Source organism: Salmo salar, chromosome ssa03, assembly GCF_905237065.1.
Source record: "Salmo salar chromosome ssa03, Ssal_v3.1, whole genome shotgun sequence".
NCBI classification, from domain to species: Eukaryota; Metazoa; Chordata; class Actinopteri; order Salmoniformes; family Salmonidae; genus Salmo; species Salmo salar.
In genome coordinates, this window is record NC_059444.1 from 21132333 (window position 1) to 21158975 (window position 26643).

The 26643-nt window shown below is 45.1% G+C and overlaps 1 protein-coding gene across 1 annotated transcript in view; it reads right to left on the reverse strand.

Annotated features, from left to right (window-relative positions):
* LOC106599503 (partitioning defective 3 homolog) overlaps positions 1–26643 on the reverse strand; it is a 248508-nt gene that overhangs the window by 73709 nt on the left and 148156 nt on the right. Inside the window, 7 exon segments of the mRNA XM_014190776.2 lie at positions 2064–2215; positions 3161–3347; positions 8924–9080; positions 12414–12584; positions 14422–14610; positions 18560–18613; positions 24081–24116. Coding sequence (XP_014046251.2) covers positions 2064–2215; positions 3161–3347; positions 8924–9080; positions 12414–12584; positions 14422–14610; positions 18560–18613; positions 24081–24116 — 946 coding nt within the window.

Consider the following 26643-nt stretch of genomic DNA (forward strand, 5'->3'; position numbering starts at 1 on the left):
CTGTCAGGTTGGATGGGGAGCGTCGCTGCACAGCAATTTTCTCCAGAGATGTTCGATCGGTATCAAGTCCGGGCTCTGCCTGGGTCACTCAAGGACATTCAGAGACTTGTCCCGAAGCCAATTCTGCATTGTCTTGGCTGTGTGCTTAGGGTCATTGTCCTGTTGGAAGGTGAACCTTGGCTCCAGTCTGAGGTCCTGGCCACTCTACCATAAAGGCCTGATTGGTGGAGTGCCGCAGAGATAGTTCTCCTTCTGGAAGGTTCTCCCATCTCCATAGAGGAACTCTAGAGCTCTATCAGAGTGACCTTTGGGTTTTCTTGGTCACCTCCCTTCTCCCCCGATTGCACAGTTTGGCCAGGCGGCCAGCTCTAGGAAGAGTCTTGGTGGTTCCAAACTTCTTCAATTTAAGAATGATGGAGGCCACAATTTAATTTACCACAGGTAGACTCCAATAAAGTTGTAGAAACATCAAGGATTATCAATGGAAACAGGATGCACCTGACCTCAATTTTGTGTCTGATAGTAAAGGGTCTGAATACTTATGTAAATAAGGTATTTCTGTTTTTATAAATTTGCAAAAATATCTAAAACCCTGTTTTCACTTATCATTATGGGGTATTGTGTGTAGATTGTTGAGGATTTTTATTTATTTAATTCATTTTATAATAAAGCTGTAACGTAACAATGTGGAAAAAGTCTGAATAGGGGTCTGAATACTTCGAAGGCACTGTATTTACAGTAAATATACAAAAGTACGTGGACACCCCTTCAAATTTGTGGATTCTGCAATTTACACCACAGTCGTTAAAATCCAGCACACAGCCACGCAATCTCCATAGACAGACATTGGCAGTAGAATGGCCTTACTGAAGAGCTCAGTGACATTCAACATGGCACCGTCATAGGATGCCACTTTTCCTACAAGTCAGTATGTAACATTTCTGCCCTGCTAGAGCTGTAAGTGGTGTTATTGTGAAGTGGGAACGTCTAGGAGCAACAACAGCTCAGTCGAAGTGGTAGGCCACACAAGCTCACAGAACAGGACTGCCGAGTTCTGCACGTAGAGCGTAAAAATCGTTAGTCCTCGGATGCGACACTCACTACCGATTTCCAATCTGCCACTGGAAGCAACGTCAGCACAATAACTGTTTGTTGGGAGCTTCATGAAATGGGTTTTCATGGCTGAGCAGCCGCACACAAGCCTAAGATCACCATGTGCAATGCCAAGCATCTGCTGGAGTGGTGTAAAGTTCCCCGCCATTGAACTGGTGTGATGAATCGCGCTTCACCATCTGCCAGATGGGTTTGGAGGATGCCAGGAGAACACTACCTGCCCCAATGCATAGTGCCAACTAACGTTAGGTGGAGGAGGAATAATGGTCTGGGGCTGTTTATGGTTCGGGCTAGGCCCCTTAGTTCCAGTGAAGGGAAATCTTAACGCTATAGCATACAATGACATTCTAGACGATTCTGTGCTTCCAGCAGTTTGGGGAAGGCCCTTTCCTGTTTCAGCATGACAATGCCTCCGTGCACAAAGCGAGGTCCATACAGAAACGGTTTGTCATGATTAGTGTAGAAGAACTTGACTGGCCTGTACAGAGCCCTGACCTCAACCCCCTCCAACACCTTTGTGATGAATGGAACACCAACTGAGAGCCAGGCCTAATCGCCCAACATCAGTGCCTGACCGCAATAATGCTCTTGTGGCTGAATGGAAGCAAGTCCACGCAGCAATGTTCCAACATCTAGTGGAAAGCCTTCCCAGAAGAGCGGAGGCTGTTATAGCAGCAAAGGGGGGACTAAGTCCATATTAATGCCCATGATTTTGGAATGAGATGTTCGACGAACAGGTGTCCACATACTTTTGGTAATGTAATATATGTGCCTAATTTGGGTATTCCTAACCATTCAGAGGGCTGGTTTCACAGACACAGAGGACTAGGGCTTAATCTCTGTCTGGTAAACTGACCTATAACATCGTGCCATTGGTTCCAGGAGGGGCTGACCTATAGGGTGTCAATGAGAGGGAGGAAAGGGACATGGGTGGTTGTTTGGGTTAGTACCTAGATCCATGCTCTTGGACTTGCGTGTCTTGATGATCTCCAGCTGACTGGCATCTCCAAACTGCTTTGTCCGTTTCTCGGACATGCTCTGTCTGCCGAAGCCCTCCCTCTGAAAGGCTCCGTCTGGGTCGGTGTCATCAGGGCTCAGAGGGCTACAGGAGGAGAGGGGGGAAGGCAGTGATGGAGAGAGACAAAGACAGACAAAGAGTGAGAGTAAGTGAAAGTGAGGGAGAGGATAAAGGATAGAGAAAGAGAAAGGACAGAGAGAAAGAGAAGGACAGGATGAGATTATTCTAGTGCAAATCCAACAGTCAGCATCAATGTCTTCCAATCATCAAATCAAGCCACTGCAGCTCCTCGAGTCAGGACCATACCTGAGGAACCACTGATTACAGCAGACTAATTTGACTGGGCTGGCCCAGTTACAATCACCACCCACTCAGACCAGCCCCACTGATGGGGACTGACCGGGCCCCCTCATCACAGGGTGGCAAAAGCCCTTCACGTCCAGGTTGCTACCCAAATGACACCCTATTCCTATTTACAGGACTACTTTTGACCAGGGTCATTGGGCTCTAGTAGTGCACTATATAGGGAAAAGGGTGTCATTTGGGATGCAGTCCCAGTTAAGTGGGCAGCAGGTAAGTGTGCCTGAGTTTCCTTTGAAAATCAAATGATTCAGCAAACATAGGAGACACATTGACCTTATGTTTCAACATACAGTATAAAGAAAAAGATATACCTACAGTGTATTTCAGCGTAGAAAGAAACAGTGGAAACTTTTGAACACACAGTACTAGGTCTAATTGCTACAACTGAAATAATACTAGCATTCCATTGCGAAACCTTAGCAAAACATGGTTCCGATTATCAAAACAAATGTTAAGCGTGACACACTAACAGCTGATAAACACAGAAACCCTCTGCGGTGTTCGTAGAGATGAAATGTGTGTCGTGTGTTTGACTGAGGTAACAGAAGGTAATGAGCCAGTGCTGAAATGCGTCCCAAATGGCACCCTACTCCCTACGTAGTGCACTACTTTTGACCAGGGACCATATGGCTCCCTACATAGTGGCCTATGGGACTTTGTCCTCACCTCTCATTCTGAATTTGAATCTCTTTGGCCCAGGGGGGAGGGACCTCCACATGGAACCCCACGTCGTCATGGGAGCTGGCAGACGATTGGTCAGAGAGGTGGGTAGGAAGTACAGGCAGCCTATCGTCTTCGATGATGACTGTGTCGTCCTGGGGCATGTTGACTGTAGGAGAGAGCTGGTAGTTACCTGTAGGACAAAACGGAGGAGCATGATTGGAGAAGGCTTTGATATACATTGCACAATAAACACATTTAAAGCTTTCATTTGATATTCATTGGACATTTGATCCTTTGATATAACACGTAACTAATTTACCACAATACATGCTTTAATTTAAAAGCAGACCCAGAGTGAAATTCTCAATCAGTTCCTATTTAAATCACCATGCTGTGTTTGGCAGCATCTGGCATGACATTGTCAAGTGGCATTATAGTGTGCTTAATGCAAGCTGTGGCATTGTGAAAAACGGAAAACTATTGACTTTGGCACACTCACCGAGCAAGGCAAAAAACCTTCCCCTTTCTTTGTGTCCAATAGAGGGATTTAAAAACACATTGCTATGCAATGCATGACGCTATCCTGTCTTTGGGGGTAACTGAGTATCTGAAGGGGGGTTTCTATGCTGTATAATAGCACTCCACAATGACAGAGAGAAACGTTTATTTGTGTTAGGCATGTGTTTGGGTCTCATGGCAGGAAAACAGGACTTTCCACCCGGGACGTGAGGCCTTGCGCCAGGGTTAGTGTTTATTTCTCATATCCTTTCACACTGAGAATCTGTGTGGTACTAAATATAACCACGGTTCCACACTGCCCAGCCAGCTAGCATGGCTGGATTGATGAATCGTGGCGTGCTGAAAGTTCATAGACTGACCAGTCTCAATAGCAACCAAAAGGTCGCTGGTTTGAATCCCCGATCAGACTACGTGAAAAATCTGTCGATGTGCCCTTGAGCAAGGCTCCTGTAAGTCACTCTGAATAAGAGCGTCGGCTAAATGACTACAATGTAAATAGAGCAGAGGGACAGTGTGTGTGTTTGTGCATGCTTGCGTAAATTCAGAGTGTTGTTCCTGTCATCTCTAACCCTGCTGTGTGTGTGTGTGTGTGTGTGTGTGTGTGTGTGTGTGTTTTTTTCGGGGAACTCTGGTGTGTGTGAGCCCTAAAGCAGTGTACATTGGTCTTCTAAGGCAGTGGGTCTAAAATTTCTCCTCGCGGACCCCCAGACGGTCTCCTCGCGGACCCCCAGACGGTCTCCTCGCGGACCCCCAGACGGTCTCCTCGCGGACCCCCAGACGGTCTCCTCGCGGACCCCCAGACGGTCTCCTCGCGGACCCCCAGACGTTCTCCTCGCGGACCCCCAGACGTTCTCCTCGCGGACCCCCAGACGTTCCACAACTGTGTTGTAGCCCTGAACTAGCTCACCTGATTCACCTAGTCAAGGGCTTGATGATTGGTTGACAAGGCTCAATGGCTCTGTAATGAAATGCGACTGTAGGTGAGTAGGAATGAAGGTGGCAGGCACCCAGTAGACCAATGAATAAATCTACTTCTGTTCATGCTTTTCTCTAGAAGCAATCAACTTTTTGGGCAGGCATCCATCCATACGTAAGAATGTTATTACGGGTCCCAAATGGCACCACATTCCCTTTATAGTAGACCCTATTGGGCCCTGGTCAAAAATAGTGCTCTATATCGGGAATACTGTGGCGTTTGAGACTTACTTATGTTTTTGTAGACCAATCCAAGGTCACCATTTTACCAACAATGGTGAGCAGAAGTCAAAGCACCTGACTCGGTGGGATTTATTTATTACACTTTCATTACAGTTTACAGTAGCCTTAATAAATAGACATCGCGACAAAGGAACAATAGTTGCAGCGTCTTTACAGAATTGTCTCGTCTTCAGTAAAAGCAATTATCAGATACTTTATGTGGCATGCCGGTGAATACTGAAGAGGAGCAGGATTTAATAGCTGAGAGGTGGGAGGAATGCCAGGCCAGATTAAATGGGAGATGGAGTCGGGAGGTGAGAATAATTGGGCGAGAGATGCAGGAAAACGAGGGTTTTGTTTTGCTTCTGTCCCAAGTCCATCTGCATAATTAGCATAAACAGGGAAATTGCCTTCGGTCCACTTCTTGAAGAACGAGCCGTTGCCTAAAGATGAGAATAATTAACTCAAGAAACCTCTAATCCTCTAATTGTCATAGCAGTGGGGTAGGCCTGCACAACAATGGGAAAATGATCAGAGAAATCAGGCGAAGCCAAACCGGGTGTTAAGTCTTAACTATAACAATACAACTAACTCATTTTGTCATTGTATTCTCAGGATATATTTAGCAACATCATCAAGTCGAGCTTAGAAGTGTTGAGGTACAAAATGATATGTATTTATTCAGTTTAGAACTTTGGACGCATTATGTTATTTAAAACTAGCTAGTCCACATGTATTCCTGCTGCCTGGTCTGAGTGTAATCTGAACGCAGCACAGTCTCTCCTGGCCCATAGACTACTACTGAACTACTGGGGGGAATAAGGTACCATTTGAGACAAACATCGTCCTTCATCCCATCTCTGTTAAACAACGCCAGTGAATTAAATACTGGCTTAAAAAGGGCTTTAACTCTATTCCAACCACTTTCAATCTGACATTGACACAAAGCCTCACTGACAATTCCTAACTCTAGGCCTACCAAGACATAAGGAGAAATACGCTTAGCTAAATAAGCATCGCTATGAATCAAAGTCAAAGTAAAAAAATTGCTTTTCTAAACAGAATAACTCGAATTAATGCCCACAAGTAGGCACACAACCGAGATGAAAATCTATACTTTTGAGGAGATGGGAAATGTTGCCCATGCTACGTCAATGGGCTGCACGGTGCATTCTGGGTGATTCTGGTACAAGGAGCACTCTCCTTCAAGGAGTGAATGTGAGTCTATTGGGCACTAGCTCAAAGACACAACATTAGTACAAATTTCATCAACAAGAAGTAAAACATTACAAATCTTTTCCAAGATGTGCAATAATTAACTTGCTATCATAACATTACGTACTTTCAAGGAAAATAGGCACGTTTCTTGACATATACTCAATCCCTTCTCAAAGTCAGTGTAACGATTACCGTAGCAACCATGTGACGCAGCATGACAACGTGAACACAATTCATCGACAGTCTACTGGGTGGGGCGTAATACGTTCCTTCATTCATTGGATTCCTATCTCTTTTCTATAATATCTCTGGCATCGGCACCATGCAATGCATCCTGGACTAAAGAGGCAGACAAAACGGGAAAAAATTTGACAAATATTGCAAAAAATAGGATCAATAGCTCATTCAACAGAAGACATCCTCCCGAGTTATGACATCAGTCTGTATTGAAATCTATGATAGACGTTTTTCGCGATCTAAAAGTCATATTTCTATTAACTACCAGTATAGTGAGAGCAACTATCCCGGTGCTACGTCATACCGGATGGATTTCTCCCTGCTTGAAGGCCAACAACTCAGATACACATGAAAACATGGAATTACCCAGGAAATTGATAGTACATTACATTTACATTTTAGTCATTTAGCAGACGCTCTTATCCAGAGCGACTTACAGTAGTGAATGCATACATTTCATACATTTTTTATTTATTTTTTTGTACTGGTCCCCAGTGGGAATCGAACCCACAACCCTGGCGTTGCACACACCATGCACTACCAACTGAGCCACAGGGAAGACCCCATCACTCAGAGATGCACAAAAACTATATAACATTAAAAAAAATGGGTGAACCTTTCCTTTAAGAAAATGAGTTTAGGCCAATAGAGAAAGTAGAACATTCCCCTGCGGCCCCCAATGTGTGTGTTTACAGTAGATTAAATGATCTGCGACCACCTGGTTTGTCAACACAGGAAATGGAGTAACTGACTGTGCTGTGAGTTCAACTTTCAGTGGACCTTAATGTCTCGGAAAATGTACGGGAAAAGGTCAGACAATTTACAGATCAGGGCCCTTGTATGGTGTAGTGGAGACCTTCTGATTGATTCAGTGGTGTGTGTGCTCTGTGAATCCCTGAGCTCTCTGTTTGGAGTCTGCCTGTTCTGTCAGCTCCTCAGGCTGACCCTGAAAGACAGGAGCAGTACTGTTTGTGTAACCATACTCTGTGTGTGTCCGTACTGTGTGTTTGTGTGTCTCCGTACTGTGTGTGTGTGTGTGTGTGTGTGTGTGTGTGGGCCTTGGGCTGACAGACGGACAGGACGGCAGGCAGTTTGATGGGAGGACAGCTTTTAAATGGTTCAGTCACAACTGCGCCACAGAGATTCAATCCATCACAGGTTTTAGATACCGGCCAGCCAACCAACCACTAGGCCAGATGTTACAAGAGAAGATAGTGCTGCACCTATTCCAGTCCACCCAGTTTGATAACAGAATGAAGGCACAAACCGCCATTCTGTTTGCAAACGTTGCAATTTTCTGTGGAAATTGTTCAAACTAGTCCTTGTGCACAGAGCTGTATGGTTTGTTTAACTTTGGAATCATTGGTTTATGTTTGATATACATTTTAAAGTCAAAGATCTGAGTCAATGTCACTGTTACCGTGGACTTGCCTTCTAATATTATGCATGGTTAGAAGTGAATACTTTTTTAGCCGTATGAATAATCAAATTGTGTCCTATTAGTTCTGTTTTAATTAATTGGGCTTGTTTTTTAAGTAACACAGCATCTCAGCTTGGCTCGGGTGTAAATTGGCTCTTATCAACACTGTTAGTTTACAGTTTGTAGAGTGTGATGTGTGAATGACAAGAGCAGGCGTTAACCCAGCAGTAAGGCTGTGAGAAGATCTGGTGCTAACCCAGCAGTGAGGCTGTGAGAAGATCTGGTGCCAACCCAGCAGTAAGGCTGTGAGAAGATCTGGTGCTAACCCAGCAGTAAGGCTGTGAGAAGATCTGGTGCTAACCCAGCAGTAAGGCTGTGAGAAGATCTGGTGCTAACCCAGCAGTAAGGCTGTGAGAAGATCTGGTGCCAACCCAGCAGTGAGGCTGTGAGAAGATCTGGTGCCAACCCAGCAGTAAGGCTGTGAGAAGATCTGGTGCCAACCCAGCGGTAAGGCTGTGAGAAGATCTGGTGCCAACCCAGCAGTAAGGCTGTGAGAAGATCTGGTGCCAACCCAGCAGTAAGGCTGTGAGAAGATCTGGTGCTAACCCAGCAGTAAGGCTGTGAGAAGATCTGGTGCCAACCCAGCAGTGAGGCTGTGAGAAGATCTGGTGCCAACCCAGCAGTAAGGCTGTGAGAAGATCTGGTGCCAACCCAGCAGTAAGGCTGTGAGAAGATCTGGTGCCAACCCAGCAGTAAGGCTGTGAGAAGATCTGGTGCCAACCCAGCAGTAAGGCTGTGAGAAGATCTGGTGCCAACCCAGCAGTGAGGCTGTGAGAAGATCTGGTGCCAACCCAGCAGTAAGGCTGTGAGAAGATCTGGTGCTAACCCAGCAGTAAGGCTGTGAGAAGATCTGGTGCCAACCCAGCAGCAAGGCTGTGAGAAGATCTGGTGCTAACCCAGCAGTAAGGCTGTGAGAAGATTTGGTGCCAACCCAGCAGTAAGGCTGTGAGAAGATCTGGTGCCAACCCAGCAGTAAGGCTGTGAGAAGATCTGGTGCCAACCCAGCAGTAAGGCTGTGAGAAGATCTGGTGTTAACCCAGCAGTAAGGCTGTGAGAAGATCTGGTGCTAATCCAGCAGTAAGGCTGTGAGAAGCTATTGAGGGGACCTGACTCACCCATCATTCGGCCCATTAGGGTCTGCTGTGGCATCAGGTTGTCGTCCAGGCCCTCTATGCCTCCGTACAGGGAGTGGGAGATACGACGCTCCCGGTCGTCCAGCAGGGTGGAGTTGAGGGTCTGCTCCGGTCCCAGGGGGCTCCCAGAGGTCTCCAGCTACACATACAGAGGCATTGAGAAGACCGGCACAATCAATACATTGGACGAAGGAATCCTCATTATATTGGAAATATGCAGTATGAGACAGAAATTCTCCCTTAAGTACATTTGGATTAAATCTTGATATTTGAGCTCGTGTTTTGTCATTCTAGCTCAAAGCCACAACCCCATTATGGCTATTTCACTCACTGTGGGATTGCAGCAGCGATTACAGCTAAACCTAGAGATGATCCATCACCCCATCTGTGAGGGACCGGTTAGACCGGTAGACACAGGCAAGTCTCATGCTACATATCCCCAGCACCACCACAGCTAGGCTAGCTAGATAAATGAAAAACCTGTAGAGGCAGGCTAGGTTCATGCTAACATTATCCACAGCACCACCACGACCATGGTTAGGATAGCTTGATAAATGACTATGGATTTTCAATAGCTGTTGAGATGCCTGCTGAGAACATTCCCCCACAGGAGAGCAGCAAGGTGCCACTTTCCTCACGGGGCTATCTGACACACCACTGTTTATTGGCCAAATAGATCATTTACTGCCTTGGACATGTTTAAAACACACATGACTGAGGAGCTGGGGAGGAATTGGGGTTGAATGTATGTGGACCATAGAATTACATCGAATCAATAGAATCTCTACGGTGAGGATGCCCTCATTGTTTGCACTTAGAATCTCCTTTCTCACTGATTTTAACTATACAAGCTGATATCCTGACACATATTAAGCCTAGTCCAAGTGTAAAAAGCATTCTCAATGGAGAGACTCTTAATTTAAAGAACTTCCTAGTCCAGGACTAGTTTAATGTGTTTGGGAAACCAGTCATAAAAGTGCAGCGGTTTCTGTATTCATGGCTCAAGGTGAAGAAAATGACTTATTAGCATTAAGACTGATGTGCATCACAACAAGAGGAAATGTCATCAGTGAATAATCAACCCACAGCGCCTTCATTTCCCACGTTTGATAGACGTGCTGATAACAGAGACAGGTTCACTTCATTTAATGCAGAAACTGCTCAACATTCACCAAGCAGACCTGGCTGCTACCTCAGCCAGTAAAATGGGAGTAAAAACGGGTGTAGAAGTCGGAGTAAAAACGGGTGTAGAAGTCGGAGTAAAAACGGGTGTAGAAGTCGGAGTAAAAACGGGTGTAGAAGTCGGAGTAAAAACGGGTGTAGAAGTCGGAGTAAAAACGGGTGTAGAAGTCGGAGTAAAAACGGGTGTAGAAGTCGGAGTAAAAACGGGTGTAGAAGTAGGAGTAAAAACAGGTGTAGAACCAAATGGCTGGGGGGTGGAGATCTGGAAAATGATTTCTAAAGAGGCCAAATGCCTACAGACTGTTGGAAGTCACTGTCTTTAAATTAGGTGGTTAATGAAACCGGCTGCAGAGTGGAGGGCATATCGTTTGTACGTGTGTGCCTGTCAACAAATCACTGCTCTACTCATTGCATAGTCCATCCTATAATTAAACTGGTGCTAGGCTGAACTCTATTGGGTCAGAAATGTGATTAAGGCGTTTGTCTGAATAGAATAGCCCTGCGAGGGAGTTTAGTACTGAGGAAATAGCGGTTCAGATTCAGAATAGTTTGCCACTGATTATTACCCTAAAGAGGTCAAGTTAGGAGGATAAGTCCGAAAGAGAGGGATGGTGTGAGTTGATGGGAGACAAGAGTTCAACCTTTCCATCAAGCTGTGCCACATGAATGTCTATGACCTTGGTCGAGTTCCACTATGGCTCATATACGTTACACATTCAGTGGACTGATAGAAAAATGTATCAATAAAGTATCCTTCTATATAGACACCTAGAACCATAATGCTCTAGTCTGAGCCATCCCACAGCTGTATCCGTGATGCAGATATTGATGAGTCTTCCCGTGTGTGTGTGTGTACCTCATAGCCAGTGTTCTCTGCTCTGCTCTCACCCTTGGCTTCTCCACAGCACAGCCTGCAACCTGACGGCAGCGCATGTCTTAGCCCTTAGCCCCTGCTCTGCTTCCAATTACCAGCTGCACCATGGGAAATCACAGGTCTGACATGTACTGTAGCAAGAGGCACACAGTACACACTACAACAACCAAATCCACCGTTGTGGAGTAGACACAACTCTCCAATAGATAGATAAGCGATCAAGCCAGGATGGAGTATGCAGCAAAATGATGACATTGAAATGTGGAGAGGGAGGGCGGTAGAGAGAAAGAGAGGGAGGGAGTGAGTCTACAGTGTATCAACATAACATTTAAATGAAAAAAAGTAATGTGGAACTTCGATGGCCAGCCGTCACCAATTCCCCCAGCATGCCTCGGGACATGGAGGCTAAGAGGAGAGCACGGTTGCCTCCCAAATTGCACCCTATTCACTACCTCAGTGTTTCCCACCTCCAGTCCTCCAACACACATTGTTGTTTTAACCTGGGACAAAAACACCTTATTCAACTCACTGAGGGCTTGATGATTATTTGGCAAGTTGAATGAGGTGTGCTAGTCCGGGGCTACGACAACGTGTACTGTTGAGGGTACTGGAGGACTGGAGTTGGGAAACACTGCAATACATAGTACTTTTTTGACCAGAGCCCTATCGACCATTTTGGGACGCAGTTCATGTGAACGGCTGTGACGCAACCCGACTAGCTGATCTTTCATCATATTCCTAACATAGCTCTCTAGTCCAGAATAGGCTATGTGTCACTGGCTTTGGAATTTAACACAGAGACTACATGTGGGAGGGTGCGTGTTAATGGTAACTGAACAATTATCAAGTGTTTTTGAAAAAGTGTAAAGAAATAAATACAAAAAAATAAAAGACCAGTCTTGAAAAGAAATGTCAAAAGGTATCATGACAGTGTGACAGGTGGTCTTTATCTTATTTAGGAATATTGTACATTTTAATAAAAATTACAACCATTTCTGCTAAAGAAATGCATATAGAAAACAGAATGCAGTCATTAAAAAAACATGACTCTTTAATTTGATAATTGAACGTGAAAAAACAAACAATACATTATCAATGGCAGTGACTGAGGAAAGACGAATGGAGCCACACTGCTCTCAGACGCTGCCTCCAAAGCCTCCAACAAGCCTAACATCACACATAGACACCCTGTGGGTTAAAAACCGTATTTCAACATACAACCGTGTTAGTCAGTGGAGGCTGGTGAGAGGAGGACGGCTCATAGTAATGGATGGAAAGGAATAAAAAGGAATGCATGTTTTTTATGCGTTTGACACCTTTCCATTCATTCTGTTCCAGCCATTACTATGAGCCCACCCACGACTGGTGTTAGTCGTATAATCTCCACAACTTTAATAAAGCGATGGTTAGGCCTACCTCGTTGCGTTTAGTGACCCTCCTGGCCACAATTAGCTGAATCATCCCCCGCTTGTTGCCCTCTACCGACATGGACTTCCTTAGCGTCTCCATGGCTTCCTGGTTGGTCTTGCCTAGCAACGACTCCCCGTTCACCGCTATCAGCTGGTCGTTGACCCGCAGCCTTCCATCCTGTTCACGCAGGATATGACACGTAGGATGAGAATCAGTCAACACGCACAAATCAGGCTGTTCAATGCATTAGCCATATAATGTTAGCCTGGTCCCAGATCTGTTTGTGTTCTTGCCAACTCCTTGTCACACCAAACAACGAGTGACGCCCAGGTCACTTAATTCCATAAGGAGTTGGCAAGAGCTCAGAATCAGGCTACTGTACTGGCAGTAGAAAAATGAATACCAGAAAAAGCAATGAAGTTGTATCTGTCAAATTAGACAGAACAGCTATCAGAACTGCTAGACATAAGATGCTAATAGGATGGTTAGTCTGGTATATTTGTATTTATTAAGGATCCCCATTAGCTGCTGCCAAGGCTGCAGCTCCTCTTCCTGGGGTCCAGCAACATTAAGGCAGTTTAATACTATTTCAAATATTACATGACATTACATTTCACAACACATTAAGCGTGTCCCCTCAGGCCACTACTCTACAATACAAAATACATGTGTATGTGTGTGTAGAGTGCGTGTCTTATGTGTATGTGTCTGTGTGCGTGTCTCTTCACAGTACCCGCTGTTCCATAAGGTGCGCCTCTCATAGACTGTTCTGGACTTAGGGATCGTGAAGACACTGGTGGCATGTCTTGTGGGGTATGCATGGGTGTCTGAGCTGTGTGCTAGTAGTTTAAACTTCTTATAAAAACAAGTAGTGATGAAGTCAATCTCTCCTCCACTGAGCCATGAGAGATGTACATACATATTATTCATTTTAAATCTCCGAGTACATTTAAGGGACAGCTGTGCTGCCCTGTTCTGAGCCAATTTTTATTTTCCCGAGGTCCCGCTTTGTGGCACCTGAACACACGACTGAACAGTAGTCCAGGTGCGACAAAACTAGGGTCTGTAGAACTTGCCTTAATGATAGTGTTGTTAAGGCAGCAGAGCAACGCTTAAATATGGACAGACTTCTCCCCATCTTAGCTACTGTTGTATTAACATATTTTGACCATGACAGTTCACAATCCAGGGTTACTCCAAGCAGTTTATTCTCAACTTCCACATTATTTATTACAAGATTTTGTTGAGGTTTAGTGAATGATTTGTCCCAAATACAATGCTTTTAGTTTGAAATATTTAGGACTAACTTATTCCTTGCCTCCCATTCTGAAACTAACTGCAGCTCTTTGTTAAGTGTTGCTGTGATCTCACTCGCTGTAGTAACTGACGTGTATCCGCATACATAGACATTTAAAAAAGTAATGGGCCTAGACAGCGGCCCTGGGGAATTCCTGATTCTACCTGGATTAAAGAACACCCTCTGTGTTCTGTTAGAGAGGTAACTCATTATCCGCAATATAGCAGGGGGTGTAAAGCCATATGTTTTTCCATCAGCAGACTATGACCAATAATGTCAAAAGCTGCGCTGAATTCTAACATAACAGCTCCCCCCCATCTTTTTATCATCAATTTCTCTCAGCCAATCAGTCATTTGAGTAAGTGCATGCTTGTTGAACATCCTTCCCTATAAGCGGGCTGAAAGTATCTTGGCAATATGTTTACAGTAAAATAGCACTGTATCTGGTCAAACATAATATTTTCCAGAAGTTTACTAAGTGTTGATAACAGGCTGATTGGTCGGCTATTTGAGCCAGTAAAGGGGGCTTCACTATTCTTGGGTAGGGGAATGACTTTTGCTTCCCTGCAGGCACACACTTTCTAGTCAGCTTAGATTGACAATATGGAAAATAGGAGTGGCAATATCGGCTGCTATTATCACAAAAATACCATATTATTGATTACTTGTATGAGCATGAAAATTTGCACATTAGTTCTAATGAAAGGTGAGACTCACCTTGCAGGCAGCTCCCCCGTTGATGATGGACTTGACGAAGATGCCCAGGTCAGAGTGGTTCTCCTTGGAGCGGTTGCCCTTGACGCTGACCCCTAACCCCGCCGACCCAGAGTCACTCAGAGGGATCTCAAAGGTCAGGAACTCCCTGGTACCATCTGGGGTCAACACCAGGTCATCCTCCTCAGCCTTCTAGAACAGAGAGGGAGGGAGGACTGTGTTACTGGTCATTGTTGCTACTGTGCAATCTACTATTAGAAACACAGAAGCAGCGGAAAGCCCTGCTTACATCTATGAAGTTAGTTTCAGAAGAGAGGATACAAATGTACAATACAGATGTGACCGTGAGAGTTCTTTGGGCCAAGGATACATACTAACGCTACGATAGGTCATCTGTGAACAATTGTAGCAGCACAGTGGCTCCATTGGCTATCATAATGAAACACAATTGACAGAAGAATATAGGTATGGAGTGTACATTGGATCAATTCTGTGACCACCTTTCAGGCCCCAACACAGCACTAAATAATGTACAAAGTGCATTTCCTACACAGAAACAGACACTATATCACAAAATGCAACAGGTGCTTGAACCTCATTGAACAAAAAAGCTATTCTCTCTGCCTTGTCAATTGACAGCTGTCCTTTGAATAAATCTGCACACTTAACTACTGGCAATTATGTGCATGTGTAATGAATGCAGTCATAATCAAGCTCAGTGTCAGACCTTCATTAGCTTCCATTGTTTGCAGAGAGAGATCGGATTACTTTGTGAAGAGAGGGAGAGAGCAGGCGAGGGAAGAGCGAGAGAAAAGAGAAAGAGGAGAAGGAGTGAGAGTGAATTCAGGTGGAACAACAGCAGAACTGCCTCTTCTCCACTCCTCTTCTTCCCCCCTCTCCAAGACTGCATGCTGCTTTGTATTCCACAGGGTGAATCAACCTTAAGCAGGGGGAGAATAAAAGGCCACCCCCCCCCCTAATCTCAACCGCTACACCCCTGGCCTCACCCCTGGTCACTCTGAACAGCATCACCTGAAGCTATTAGAGAGGCGCTCTCAACTTTCCCACAAACCTGTCTATTTGATGACATTGTAAAGTCACTTGAAACAAATTAAAAGCGCAGCGAGGAGCGAAGGCACTGGAGGATGTAATTGCTGAAGCGAGCCCATGCGTGGAGAGCACTGTTGGCTGCCCTTTTTAAAGCAGCTCTCTCTTTCTCTGCCTGAGACTGCACACTGATAGAGCATGAATATCAAACACCTGGGATAAGAGACAGACAGGAGTCCAGGCAGACTGACATGGAGGCGTGTGCCTGCATGCGTGCGCACTAAGAGAAGCTCACAGCATGGAGTACAAACTGCACACACTCAGGAGTGAGGTCATAGACTCCACATAGAGCGGGCCAGTGAGTGATTAAACACAGTGGAACTGTGAGCAAAGACGAGGAGCACCTCTCATAATGAATTATGTGACGCTAACATGCAGGTAACGTGTCTTTTAATAGCTCCATCTTTAAGGCATATTCACAAATAGCAACTGTCCCTACCAACACCTCCTAAACACACACATCACCTCTCAGATGGTGCATTACACACAACAGTTGGCCGAAAAAGTTGGTCCACTAGATTAGAATGATTTGAGATTAGAATGAAACTCCACAGCCATCCATCCCTGTACTGCCACCCCCCCTGTACTAGCAGCTGATGCAGTCACTGTGCACTTTATGTGTAGGAACAGGTGTCATCTTGAAACATCACTTTAAGGCAAGGGCTTGTTATGTTCTACATTCACTGGGCCCTCTGAAACGCATACATTCACACACGAGACATGAATACAGCCGCATCTGCACCGCGGCACAAATAGCACTGTGTGTGTGAGTGAGAGAGAGAGGGAAAGACAGAAAGAGCCACAACAGTAATTCATTGCACTGAACTGTATTCTATTGTTAATGCTTTATCAGAGATGGCTTACTGAGTCGAGGGAGAGGGAATGTGTGTGTGATCGTAGATCAATGTCGCTTGCCATTACATTACATGGTAACAGCCACTGATGGTTTTTCAATTTCAACTTGTTGTAATTTTCTGTAACGAAGTTTGTGACAATATCAACCATTGTGAACATAATAAGCGGTGGATTTGCACTACTGTAATGTATGAGATCAGTGGTCCTGTGTGGCTCAGTTGGTAGAGCATGGCGCTTACAACGCCAAGGGTGGTGGGTTTGATTGCTGCTGGGGCCACCCAAAGCAAAAATGTATGCATGCATGACTAAGTCACTTTGGATAAAAGCATTTGCTTAATGGCATAAACAGTATATAAACTCAGCAAAAAAAATAAACGTCCTCTCACCGTCAACTGCTTTTATTTTCAGCAAACTTAACGTGTAAATATTTGTATGAACACAAGATTCAACAACAGAGACAAACTGAACAAGTTCCACAGACATGTGACTAACAGAAATGGAATAATGTCCCTGAACAAAGGAGGGGTCAAAATCAAAAGTAACAGTCAGTATCTGGTGTGGCCACCAGCTGCATTAAGTACTGCAGTGCATCTCCTCCTCATGGACTGCACCAGATTTGCCAGTTTTTGCTGCGAGATGTTGCCCCACTCTTCCACCAAAGGCACCTGCAAGTTCCCGGACATTTCTGGAGGGAATGGCCCTAGCCCTCACCCTCCGATCCAACAGGTCCCAGACGTGCTCAATGGGATTGAGATCCGGGCTCTTCGCTGGCCATGGCAGAACACTGACATTCCTGTCTTGCAGGAAATCACTCACAGAAGGAGCAGCATGGCTGGTGGCATTGTCATGCTGGAGGGTCATGTCAGGATGAGCAGGATGTCTTCCCTGTAATGCATAGCGTTGAGATTGCCTGCAATGACAACAAGCTCAGCCCGATGATGCTGTGACACACCGCCCCAGACCTTGATGGACCCTCCACCTCCAAATCGATCCTGCTCCAGAGTACAGGCCTCGGCGTAACGCTCATTCCTTTGATGATAAACGCGAATCCGACCATCACCCCTGGTGAGACAAAACCGCGACTCGTCAGTGAAGAGCACTTTTTGCCAGTCCTGTCTGGTCCAGCGACGGTGGGTTTGTGCCCATAGGCAACGTTGTTGCCGGTGATGTCTGGTGAGGACCTGCCTTACAACAGGCCTACAAGGCCTCAGCCTATTGCGGACAGTCTGAGCACTGATGGAGGGATTGTGCGTTCCTGGTGTAACTCGGGAAGTTGTTGTTGCCATCCTGTACCTGTCCCGCAGGTGTGATGTTCGGATGTACCAATCCTGTGCAGGTGTTGTTACACGTGGTCTGCCACTGCGAGGACGATCAGCTGTCCGTCCTGTCTCCCTGTAGCGCTGTCTTAGGCATCTCAGTACGGACATTGGAATTTATAGCCCTGGCCACATCTGCAGTCCTCATGCCTCCTTGCAGCACGCCTAAAGCACATTCACGCAGATGAGCAGGGACCCTGGGCATCTTTCTTTTGGTGTTTTTTCAGAGTCAGTAGAAAGGCCTCTTTAGTGTCCTAGATTTTCATAACTGTGACTTTAATTGCCTACCGTCTGTAAGCTGTTAGTGTCTTAATGACCGTTCCACAGGTGCATGTTCATTAATTGTTTATGGTTCATTGAACAAGCATGGGAAAACAGTATTTAAACTCTTTACAATGAAGATCTGTGAAGTTAATTGGATTTTTACAAATAATCTTTGAAAGACAGTGTCCTGAAAAAGGGACGATTCTTTTTTGTTGAGTTTATGTACATTAAATAATTACGTTGTGCTGCTTTGCGATGGTAGGTGAAAGGCAGTAACTTCATCAGTCATCAGTGCAAAGTGACAGACAGTAATATGACCTGTAATCTGTACTCAGGGTCACATAGCTACTCACTTTACTGTTACTTAGGCATTCCCAATGAACTGCTCAATTGACCTTCACTCAGTCTGCACAACAGTCCAAACAGTGTTACTTGATTGCTTCACGGTACCGGATTGACCCAGACTGTCCCCCAAATGGCACACTATTCCCTTTATATTGCACTATTTTAGACCAGAGCCCTATGCCCTGGTCAAAAGTAATGGACTTTAAAGGGAATCGGGTTCTATTTGGGACACAGACACTGTTGGGGGCGGTTACCTCAGTCAGCCAGTGGGGCTCCATGGCTGACACGGCCTCCCTCACCGAGCGACGCTGGAGGAAGGGAACAGTCAGACCCACAGTTACAGTTACACCCCATACACACACACCTCCCAGAGATCACCACAGGCCCAATATGCCGTGGTACTGCCAACGCCCCTCAAGCAACAGCACCAAACATGTTAGAAGTGCAGCAGCATCAAGTCAACTGTAAACCAAGGCCCAGTACCAAATGCCAGCATATTCTCTATATAGTGCTTTTGACCAGGCCCCAAATGTAGTGCACTATATAGGAAATAGGGTGCCATTTGCAACACATTCCATGTGTGCCAACTGTCCCCATTGGGTCCTCAGGCTAACACACCTTCTGCCTCAAAGATGAATAACCTATTACTACCAACAATTACACAATGATTAATTAAGATTAACGTTGGCAAAGTTCTGATTCACTTGTTGTGGAGGGTCTATGTGATGTTTCCTATTGTCTGAGTGTTTGACCTGTTCCCTATGTAATGCACCAGTGCTACCAATGAAATGTTCTAATTAAGAGCCCTTAGTTCACTGCTTCGGACCAAAAGTAGTGCTTTATATAGAGACCATGGTGCCATTTGAGACGCACAAAGATATTCTGGCTGTACTGGTACAAAAGCCTTAGTGCTGCTTGCTGTCTGCCTGGCACCACAACAGAACAGTCAAGTTCATGTGTTGTTGAGAGTCATGTGGAACAAAGCCTCTAACAATAGATAACATCTGCTGTTTATAATTGAGCCCATTATGGAGGGAATATGCTGGGAAGGAGAGAAGAAAAGGATTCATTGGCAAGGCTTGTAAATTCATACACGAGAGAAAGAGATGAAGGGAACGTGTTGGGAAGGAGAGAGAGAAAGAAAAAGATGAAGGGAATGTCGGGAAGGAGAGAGAGAAAGAAAGAAAAAGAGAATGAGATGGAGGTAATATGTCAGGAAGGAGAAAGAGAAATAGAAATGGAAAGAGAGAATGAGATGGCGTTAACTCTGTCGGGAAGGAGAGAGACAAATATAGAAAGAGAGAACGTCGGGAAGGAGAAAGAGTGAGAACAGAGAGAAAGAGAAAAAGAGTCGAGAAAGAGATGGAGGGAATGTTGGGAAGGAGAGAGAAAGAGTGAAAAGATAGAAAGAGGAGAGATTGAGAGAAAGAATGAAATGGAGGTAATACGCATGTCAGGAAGGAGAGAAAGAAAAATAGATGGAGAGAATGTTGGGAAGGAGAGAGAAAGAAAAATATATAGAAAGATGGAGAGAATATGTTGGGAAGGAGAGAGAGATGGGAGAGAAAAAGGAAGAAAGGAGAAAAAGCGAGAGAGAAAATGAGATGGAGGTAGTATGTTAAGGAGAAAGAGCAGGAAAAAGAGAAATAGATAGAAAGGGAGAAAAATAGAATGAGATGGTAATGCAATATATCGGGAAGGGGAGAGAAAGAGAAACTGAGAAAGAGAAGAGAGAACGAGCGAGAAAGAGAGCAAGAGAGAGCTTGCTATGAGTCCAAGGTGTATAACGCATAGGGTCACATTATGGTAGGAACATGCCAGGAAGGAGAGAAGGGGATTCATTGACGAGGGCTTGTAAAATCACACAGTAGAGAGATTGCTTTGAGATTCAAGGTGCCTCCCACTCTGGATTGTGTCTCATCTAGGCACCACGATAACTTCCAGTAAAACGTTACTGAGGAAAATCTCACTACTGGGCCGTTTCCACATAAGACAATTCTAACAACCACCATTACACATCTCCTGGTCCTGGTACGACAGGTTTACTGGAGAAGGACCACCCTGAACTAAACCTATACTTAGATTATCAGCCAGATGAAGGAAAGATTGGTTCGATATGCCAGCTGGAATCATAACCAAGACTGTTCTCCATGTGGCCACAGACCACGCTTGAGATAAGAACCATGAATGCAGGCAGCTGTCAGGTACCACAGGAGCACAGGGAACATGGAACTACCACTCTAGACCGCTACCTCGCTCTCCAACCAAGGCGTATGAATTGAGGAGCGAACTGAAATGGTCACAGAAGCACCACATTTATCTGATAAATAATGCTTCTGAATGGCTGACTAATACAGTATAGATAATCATGGATCTCCTTTATTTCAGAACAAAGAATATTCAAATGCATTGATTCCATCTGTAACACACTGCCTAATTATTGAACGCTTTAACGACTTTACCTCCCAGATTGGTAAAATGATGAGTTGGCCAGGTTGTTAATGCCACTGAATCATTTCATTCACTGAGCCAATTATTTAAGTAGTGAAAATACATCCCCCTCTGTAGAACCTTACTGAACTTTGGAATGAATTACATTTATTTCCAATCAGTGCGCAATTGGACACGCAGAATTTATGGACATCGTGCAATAAAGTTAATTGCATTTGTCTGTGGGCTGTATTGCATACCATCATCAATAATAAAATGTTGACGATGGTTGACTCAATATTTATAAACCTGAAACTACCTACCACGTCACAAACAGCAAAGCAGAGGACAATCTGAACTGGACAAGAAGTGACATGTATAGTCTTGGGATAAAAAATGTTTGTCTCTGTGTTCATTTTGAAGGAAGATGCTAACTAACATTAGCGCAATGACTAGAATCTATGGTACGCAAGTAGGTGTGTGTGTACACACACGGATTCGGCTACTTCAGCCACACCGTTGCTGACAGGTGTATAAAATAGAGCACACAGCCGTGCAATCTCCATAAACAAATATTGGCTGTACAATGGCCTTACTGAAGAGCTCAGTGACTTTCAATGTGGCACCACCATCATAGGATGCCACCTTTCCAACAAGTAAGTTCGTCAAATTTCTACCCTGCTAGAGCTGTCCCGGTCAACTGTAAGTGATGTTATTGTGAAGTGGAAATGTCTATGAGAAACAATGGCTCAGTCAAAAAGTGGTAGGCCACACAAGCACACAGAACGAGAGCGCTGAAGCACGTAAAAATCGTCTGTCCTCAGTTGCAACACTCACTACCGAGTTCCAAACTGCCTCCGGAAGCAACGTCTGCACAAGAACTGTTCGCCGTGAGCTTCATGAAATGGGTTTCCATGGCCGAGCAGCCGCACACAAGCCTCAGATAACCATGCGTCGGCTGGAGTGGTGTAAAGCTCGCCGCCATTGGACTCTGGAGCAGTGGAAACACGTTTTCTGGAGTGATGAATCACACTTCACCACCTGGCAGTCTGACAAACGAATCTGGGTTTGGCGGATGCCAGGAAAACGCTACCTGCCCCAATGCATAGTGCCAACTGTAACGTTAGGTGGAGGAGGAATAATGGTCTGTAGCTATTTTTCATAGTTCGGGCTAGGCCCCTTAGTTCCAGTGAAGGGAAATCTGAACGCTACAGCATACAATGACATTCTAGAAGATTCTGTGCTTCCAACTTTGTGGAAACAGTTTGGGCAAGGCGCTTTCCTGTTTCAGCATGACAATGCCCGTGCACAAAGCGGGGTTCATACAGAACTAGTTTGTCGAGATCAGCGTGGAAGAACTTGACTGGCCTGCACAGAGCCCCGACCTCAACCCCAACGAACACCTTTGTGATGAATTGGAATGCCGACTGCGAGCCAGGCCTAATCGCCCAACATCAGTGCCTGACCTCACTAATTCTAATGGCTGAACGGAAGCAAGTCACCGCAGCAATGTTCCAACATCTAGTAGAAAGCCTTCCCAGAAGAGCGGAGGCTGTTATAGCAGCAAAAGGGAGGACCAACTCCATATTAATGCCCATGATTTTGGAATGAGATGTCCAAACTTTTAGTCATGTAGTGCAACATAGCGCAATGACTGGAAGCTTAATGCTAGTTAGCATTGGCTCAAACTACCTCCAACTTCCCCCATACTGGATGCAGACACACAACAATGGTATCCATGAGTTCATCTAACTCTGGGGAAGTAGATAAAGGAATAGCCAAAATACCAAAGTATCCCTTTATTGTAGGGCTCCCCCTCTATTTCAGATGAGCATCGGCAGCATGTTAAGCCTTTCTTTGCCATGGGATAGGTAGGTGTTACCCTAGTAACATTGAATGGGTTCAAAACCAATAAATCAGTATTTGCCACATGCTTCGTAAACAACAACTTATGAGTTCTTCTCAAAAATGCAAAGAGAAAAATAGAGAAATAATAACAAGGAATAAATACACAATAGCTGTGTTCAAATACTCATACTAACCGTACTATTTGTGACAGAAATGGAGTATATACTGTATGTTATCTAGAGCGCAGTATGTCAGTATGTGTATTCGAACACAGCTAATGAGAAACAATAACTTGGCTATATACACGGGGTACCAGTACAGAGTCGATGTGCAGGGGTATAATGTAATTGAGGTAGATATGTACATATAGGTAGGGATAAAGTCACTAGGCAACAGGATAGATAATAAACAGTAACAGCAGCGTATGTGATGAGACAAAAGAGTTAATGCAAAAAGGGTCAATGCAGACAGTTAAATAGTTAACCAATAGCTACCCGGACTAAATATTTGGTGGTATTATGGCTTGGGGGTAGAAGCTGTTCAGGGTCCCGTTGGTCCCAGACTTAGCGCATCAGTACCGCTTCCCGTACGGTAACAAAGAGAACAGTCTTTGACTTGGGTGGCTGGAGTCTGACAATTTTTAGGGCCTTCCTCTGACACCGCCTGGTATAGAGGTCCTGGGTGGCAGAAAGCTTGGCCCCAGTGATGTACTGGTTGCCCCTCTACTCAAACATTGGTAGTAGGGCTGCGTGATATGGGCAAAAAATATTAGTATGATTTTTGTACCAAATATTGTGATTTTATTTGTGATTATAGATCAATACACCTGGCTAAACTGTTAGAATCATAGAAATAGAATGATCTAGTGTTTTTCAGAGAGCAAGTTACACAAACAAATAGTATAATGTAGAAAATGTGGATTTATATTAAGAAGCAAAGTGGAAAGCTGCATAGTTCATGTTAGGAATCTATTGACTGCATGCTGCTGTTTGGTCAATGCATGCTGAGTGAATCTGGAGCATGAGGAACTGCCTGCTAGAGTGACAGGGGGGAGGGGGATTGTGAAGCTGCCTAAAGAGGAAAGACGGAGTAGACAACTCTGTCAACTCCAGTAATAAATCAAAATTGGAAGAAAAAAAGGACGTTACAGCGCCGTTTGAAAATATCACAGCCTCTTCCAATACGGATATTGTGCATCTCAATTTCAATAAAAATGTGGATAATCGTGTAGCCCTAATTGGCAGTGTTGCAGGCTAGCTCCTAACATGCTGCAGGACCCAGGCAGGGTGTTGAGCAGCGGCAGCCAGGGGTGGGTGGGCAGGGACAGTGGGAGCACTTTCAAATCAGAGGACTGGTTCATTGTAATGGCTGGAACAGAATAAAATGTTTGATGCCATTCCATTCCAGCCATTATTATGAGCTGTCCTACCCTCACCAGCCTCCACTGTGTAGTGTTGGCGACAGGTAACAGGTATACGTAGGGTTTAGGTGACTTACCAAATCTCTGGGGCTTTGCATCTGGGGTTCTGTATTCTAGGGGAGATAGGGGATAGAAGAACTGTAGTCAATGACAGATGTTTGCAGCAACACTGTACATCAAATCTAACTAACTGAGAGAGGAACATCTACAGTGTACATCAGGCAAATTCCTATCTGGACCTTGAAGCCAGTTCCACTGCTGAGTTTCACTCTTCCTCTCTAATCAACGACTGATTTAGACCTGGGACACCAGGTGGGTGCAATTAAACATCAGGTAGAAGAGAAAACCAGCTGTGTTCTGGACCTCGACTCCTCTGACATTCTACTCTGGACCACGACTCCTCTGACATTCTACTCTGGACCTCCAGGCACATTTGAATACCACTGGAGAAAATTAACAGAGATGAAAACTATGTCTAAAAATGATCCATGTATCTACAGTAACATGCACTAATCTGGACTGTACACTGGTAGCAGTAACCAGTGTTTCACATACCAATAGAGAAAGTATTTCTTTACCAAACTGCACTTTTACAACTACAGCCCCTGTATAGATATCATATCAGTAATCATTGCCTAGGGCGAGGAATGACCTGCTCCAGCACTCTATCCCACAACTACAGAGTAAGAAGAACCAGGCCCATGTTCACCCTGGAGGTAGAAGAGGTTCTCTTTCCCCTGTGTAATTTAACTAACCCTAACCCTGGGGGTAGAAGAGGTTCTCTTTCCCCTGTGGAATTTAACTAACCCTAACCCTGGGGGTAGAAGAGGTTCTCCTTCCCCTGTGTAGTTTAACTAACCCTAACCCTGGGGGTAGAAGAGGTTCTCTTTCCCCTGTGTAATTTAACTAACCCTAACCCTGGGGGTAGAAGAGGTTCTCTCTCCCCTGTGAAATTTAACTAACCCTAACCCTGGGGGTAGAAGAGGTTCTCTCTCCCCTGTGTAGTTTAACTAACCCTGGGGGTAGAAGAGGTTCTCTTTCCCCTGTGTAATTTAACTAACCCTGGGGGTAGAAGAGGTTCTCTTTCCCCTGTGTAATTTAACTAACCCTGGGGGTAGAAGAGGTTCTCTTTCCCCTGTGTAATTTAACTAACCCTGGGGGTAGAAGAGGTTCTCTTTCCCCTGTGTAATTTAACTAACCCTGGGGGTAGAAGAGGTTCTCTTTTCCCCTGTGTAATTTAACTAACCCTGGGGGTAGAAGAGGTTCTCTCTCCCCTGTGTAATTTAACTAACCCTGGGGGTAGAAGAGGTTCTCTTTCCCCTGTGTAATTTAACTAACCCTGGGGGTAGAAGAGGTTCTCTTTCCCCTGTGTAATTTAACTAACCCTGGGGGTAGAAGAGATTCTCTTTCCCCTGTGTAATTTAACTAACCCTGGGGGTAGAAGAGGTTCTCTTTCCCCTGTGTAATTTGAACTAACCCTGGGGGTAGAAGCGGTTCTCTCTCCCCTGTGTAATTTAACTAACCCTGGGGGTAGAAGAGGTTCTCTCTCCCCTGTGTAATTTAACTAACCCTGGGGGTAGAAGAGGTTCCTTCTCCCCTGTGTAATTTAACTAACCCTGGGGGTAGAAGAGGTTCTCCCTCCCCTGTGTAATTTAACTAACCCTGGGGGTAGAAGAGGTTCTCTCTCCCCTGTGTAATTTAACTAACCCTGGGGCTAGAAGAGGTTCTCTCTCCCCTGTGTAATTTAACTAACCCTAACCCTGGGGGTAGAAGAGGTTCTCTCTCCCCTGTGTAATTTAACTAACCCTGGGGGTAGAAGAGGTTCCTTCTCCCCTGTGTAATTTAACTAACCCTGGGGGTAGAACAGGTTCTCTCCCCTGTGTAATTTAACTAACCCTGGGGGCAGAAGAGGTTCTCTCCCCTGTGTAATTTAACTAACCCTGGGGGTAGACGAGGTTCTCTCCCCTGTGTAATTTAACTAACCCTGGGGGCAGAAGAGGTTCTCTCCCCTGTGTAATTTAACTAACCCTAACCCTGGGGGTAGAAGAGGTTCTCTTTCCCCTGTGTAATTTAACTAACCCTAAACCTGGGGGTAGAAGGGGTTCTCTCTCCCCTGTGTAATTTAACTAACCCTGGGGGTAGACGAGGTTCTCTCTCCCCTGTGTAATTTAACTAACCCTGGGGGTAGACGAGGTTCTCTCCCCTGTGTAATTTAACTAACCCTGGGGGCAGAAGAGGTTCTCTCCCCTGTGTAATTTAACTAACCCTAACCCTGGGGGTAGAAGAGGTTCTCTTTCCCCTGTGTAATTTAACTAACCCTAAACCTGGGGGTAGAAGAGGTTCTCTTTCCCCTGTGTAATTTAACTAACCCTGGGGGTAGATGAGGTTCTCTCTCCCCTGTGTAATTTAACTAACCCTAACCCTGGGGGTAGAAGAGGTTCTCTCCCCTGTGTAATTTAACTAACCCTAACCCTGGGGGTAGAAGAGGTTCTCCCTCCCCTGTGTAGTTTAACTAACCCTGGGGGTAGAAGAGGTTCTCTCTCCCCTGTGTAGTTTAACTAACCCTAACCCTGGGGCTAGAAGTGGTTCTCTTTCCCCTGTGTAATTTAACTAACCCTAACCCTGGGGGTAGAAGAGGTT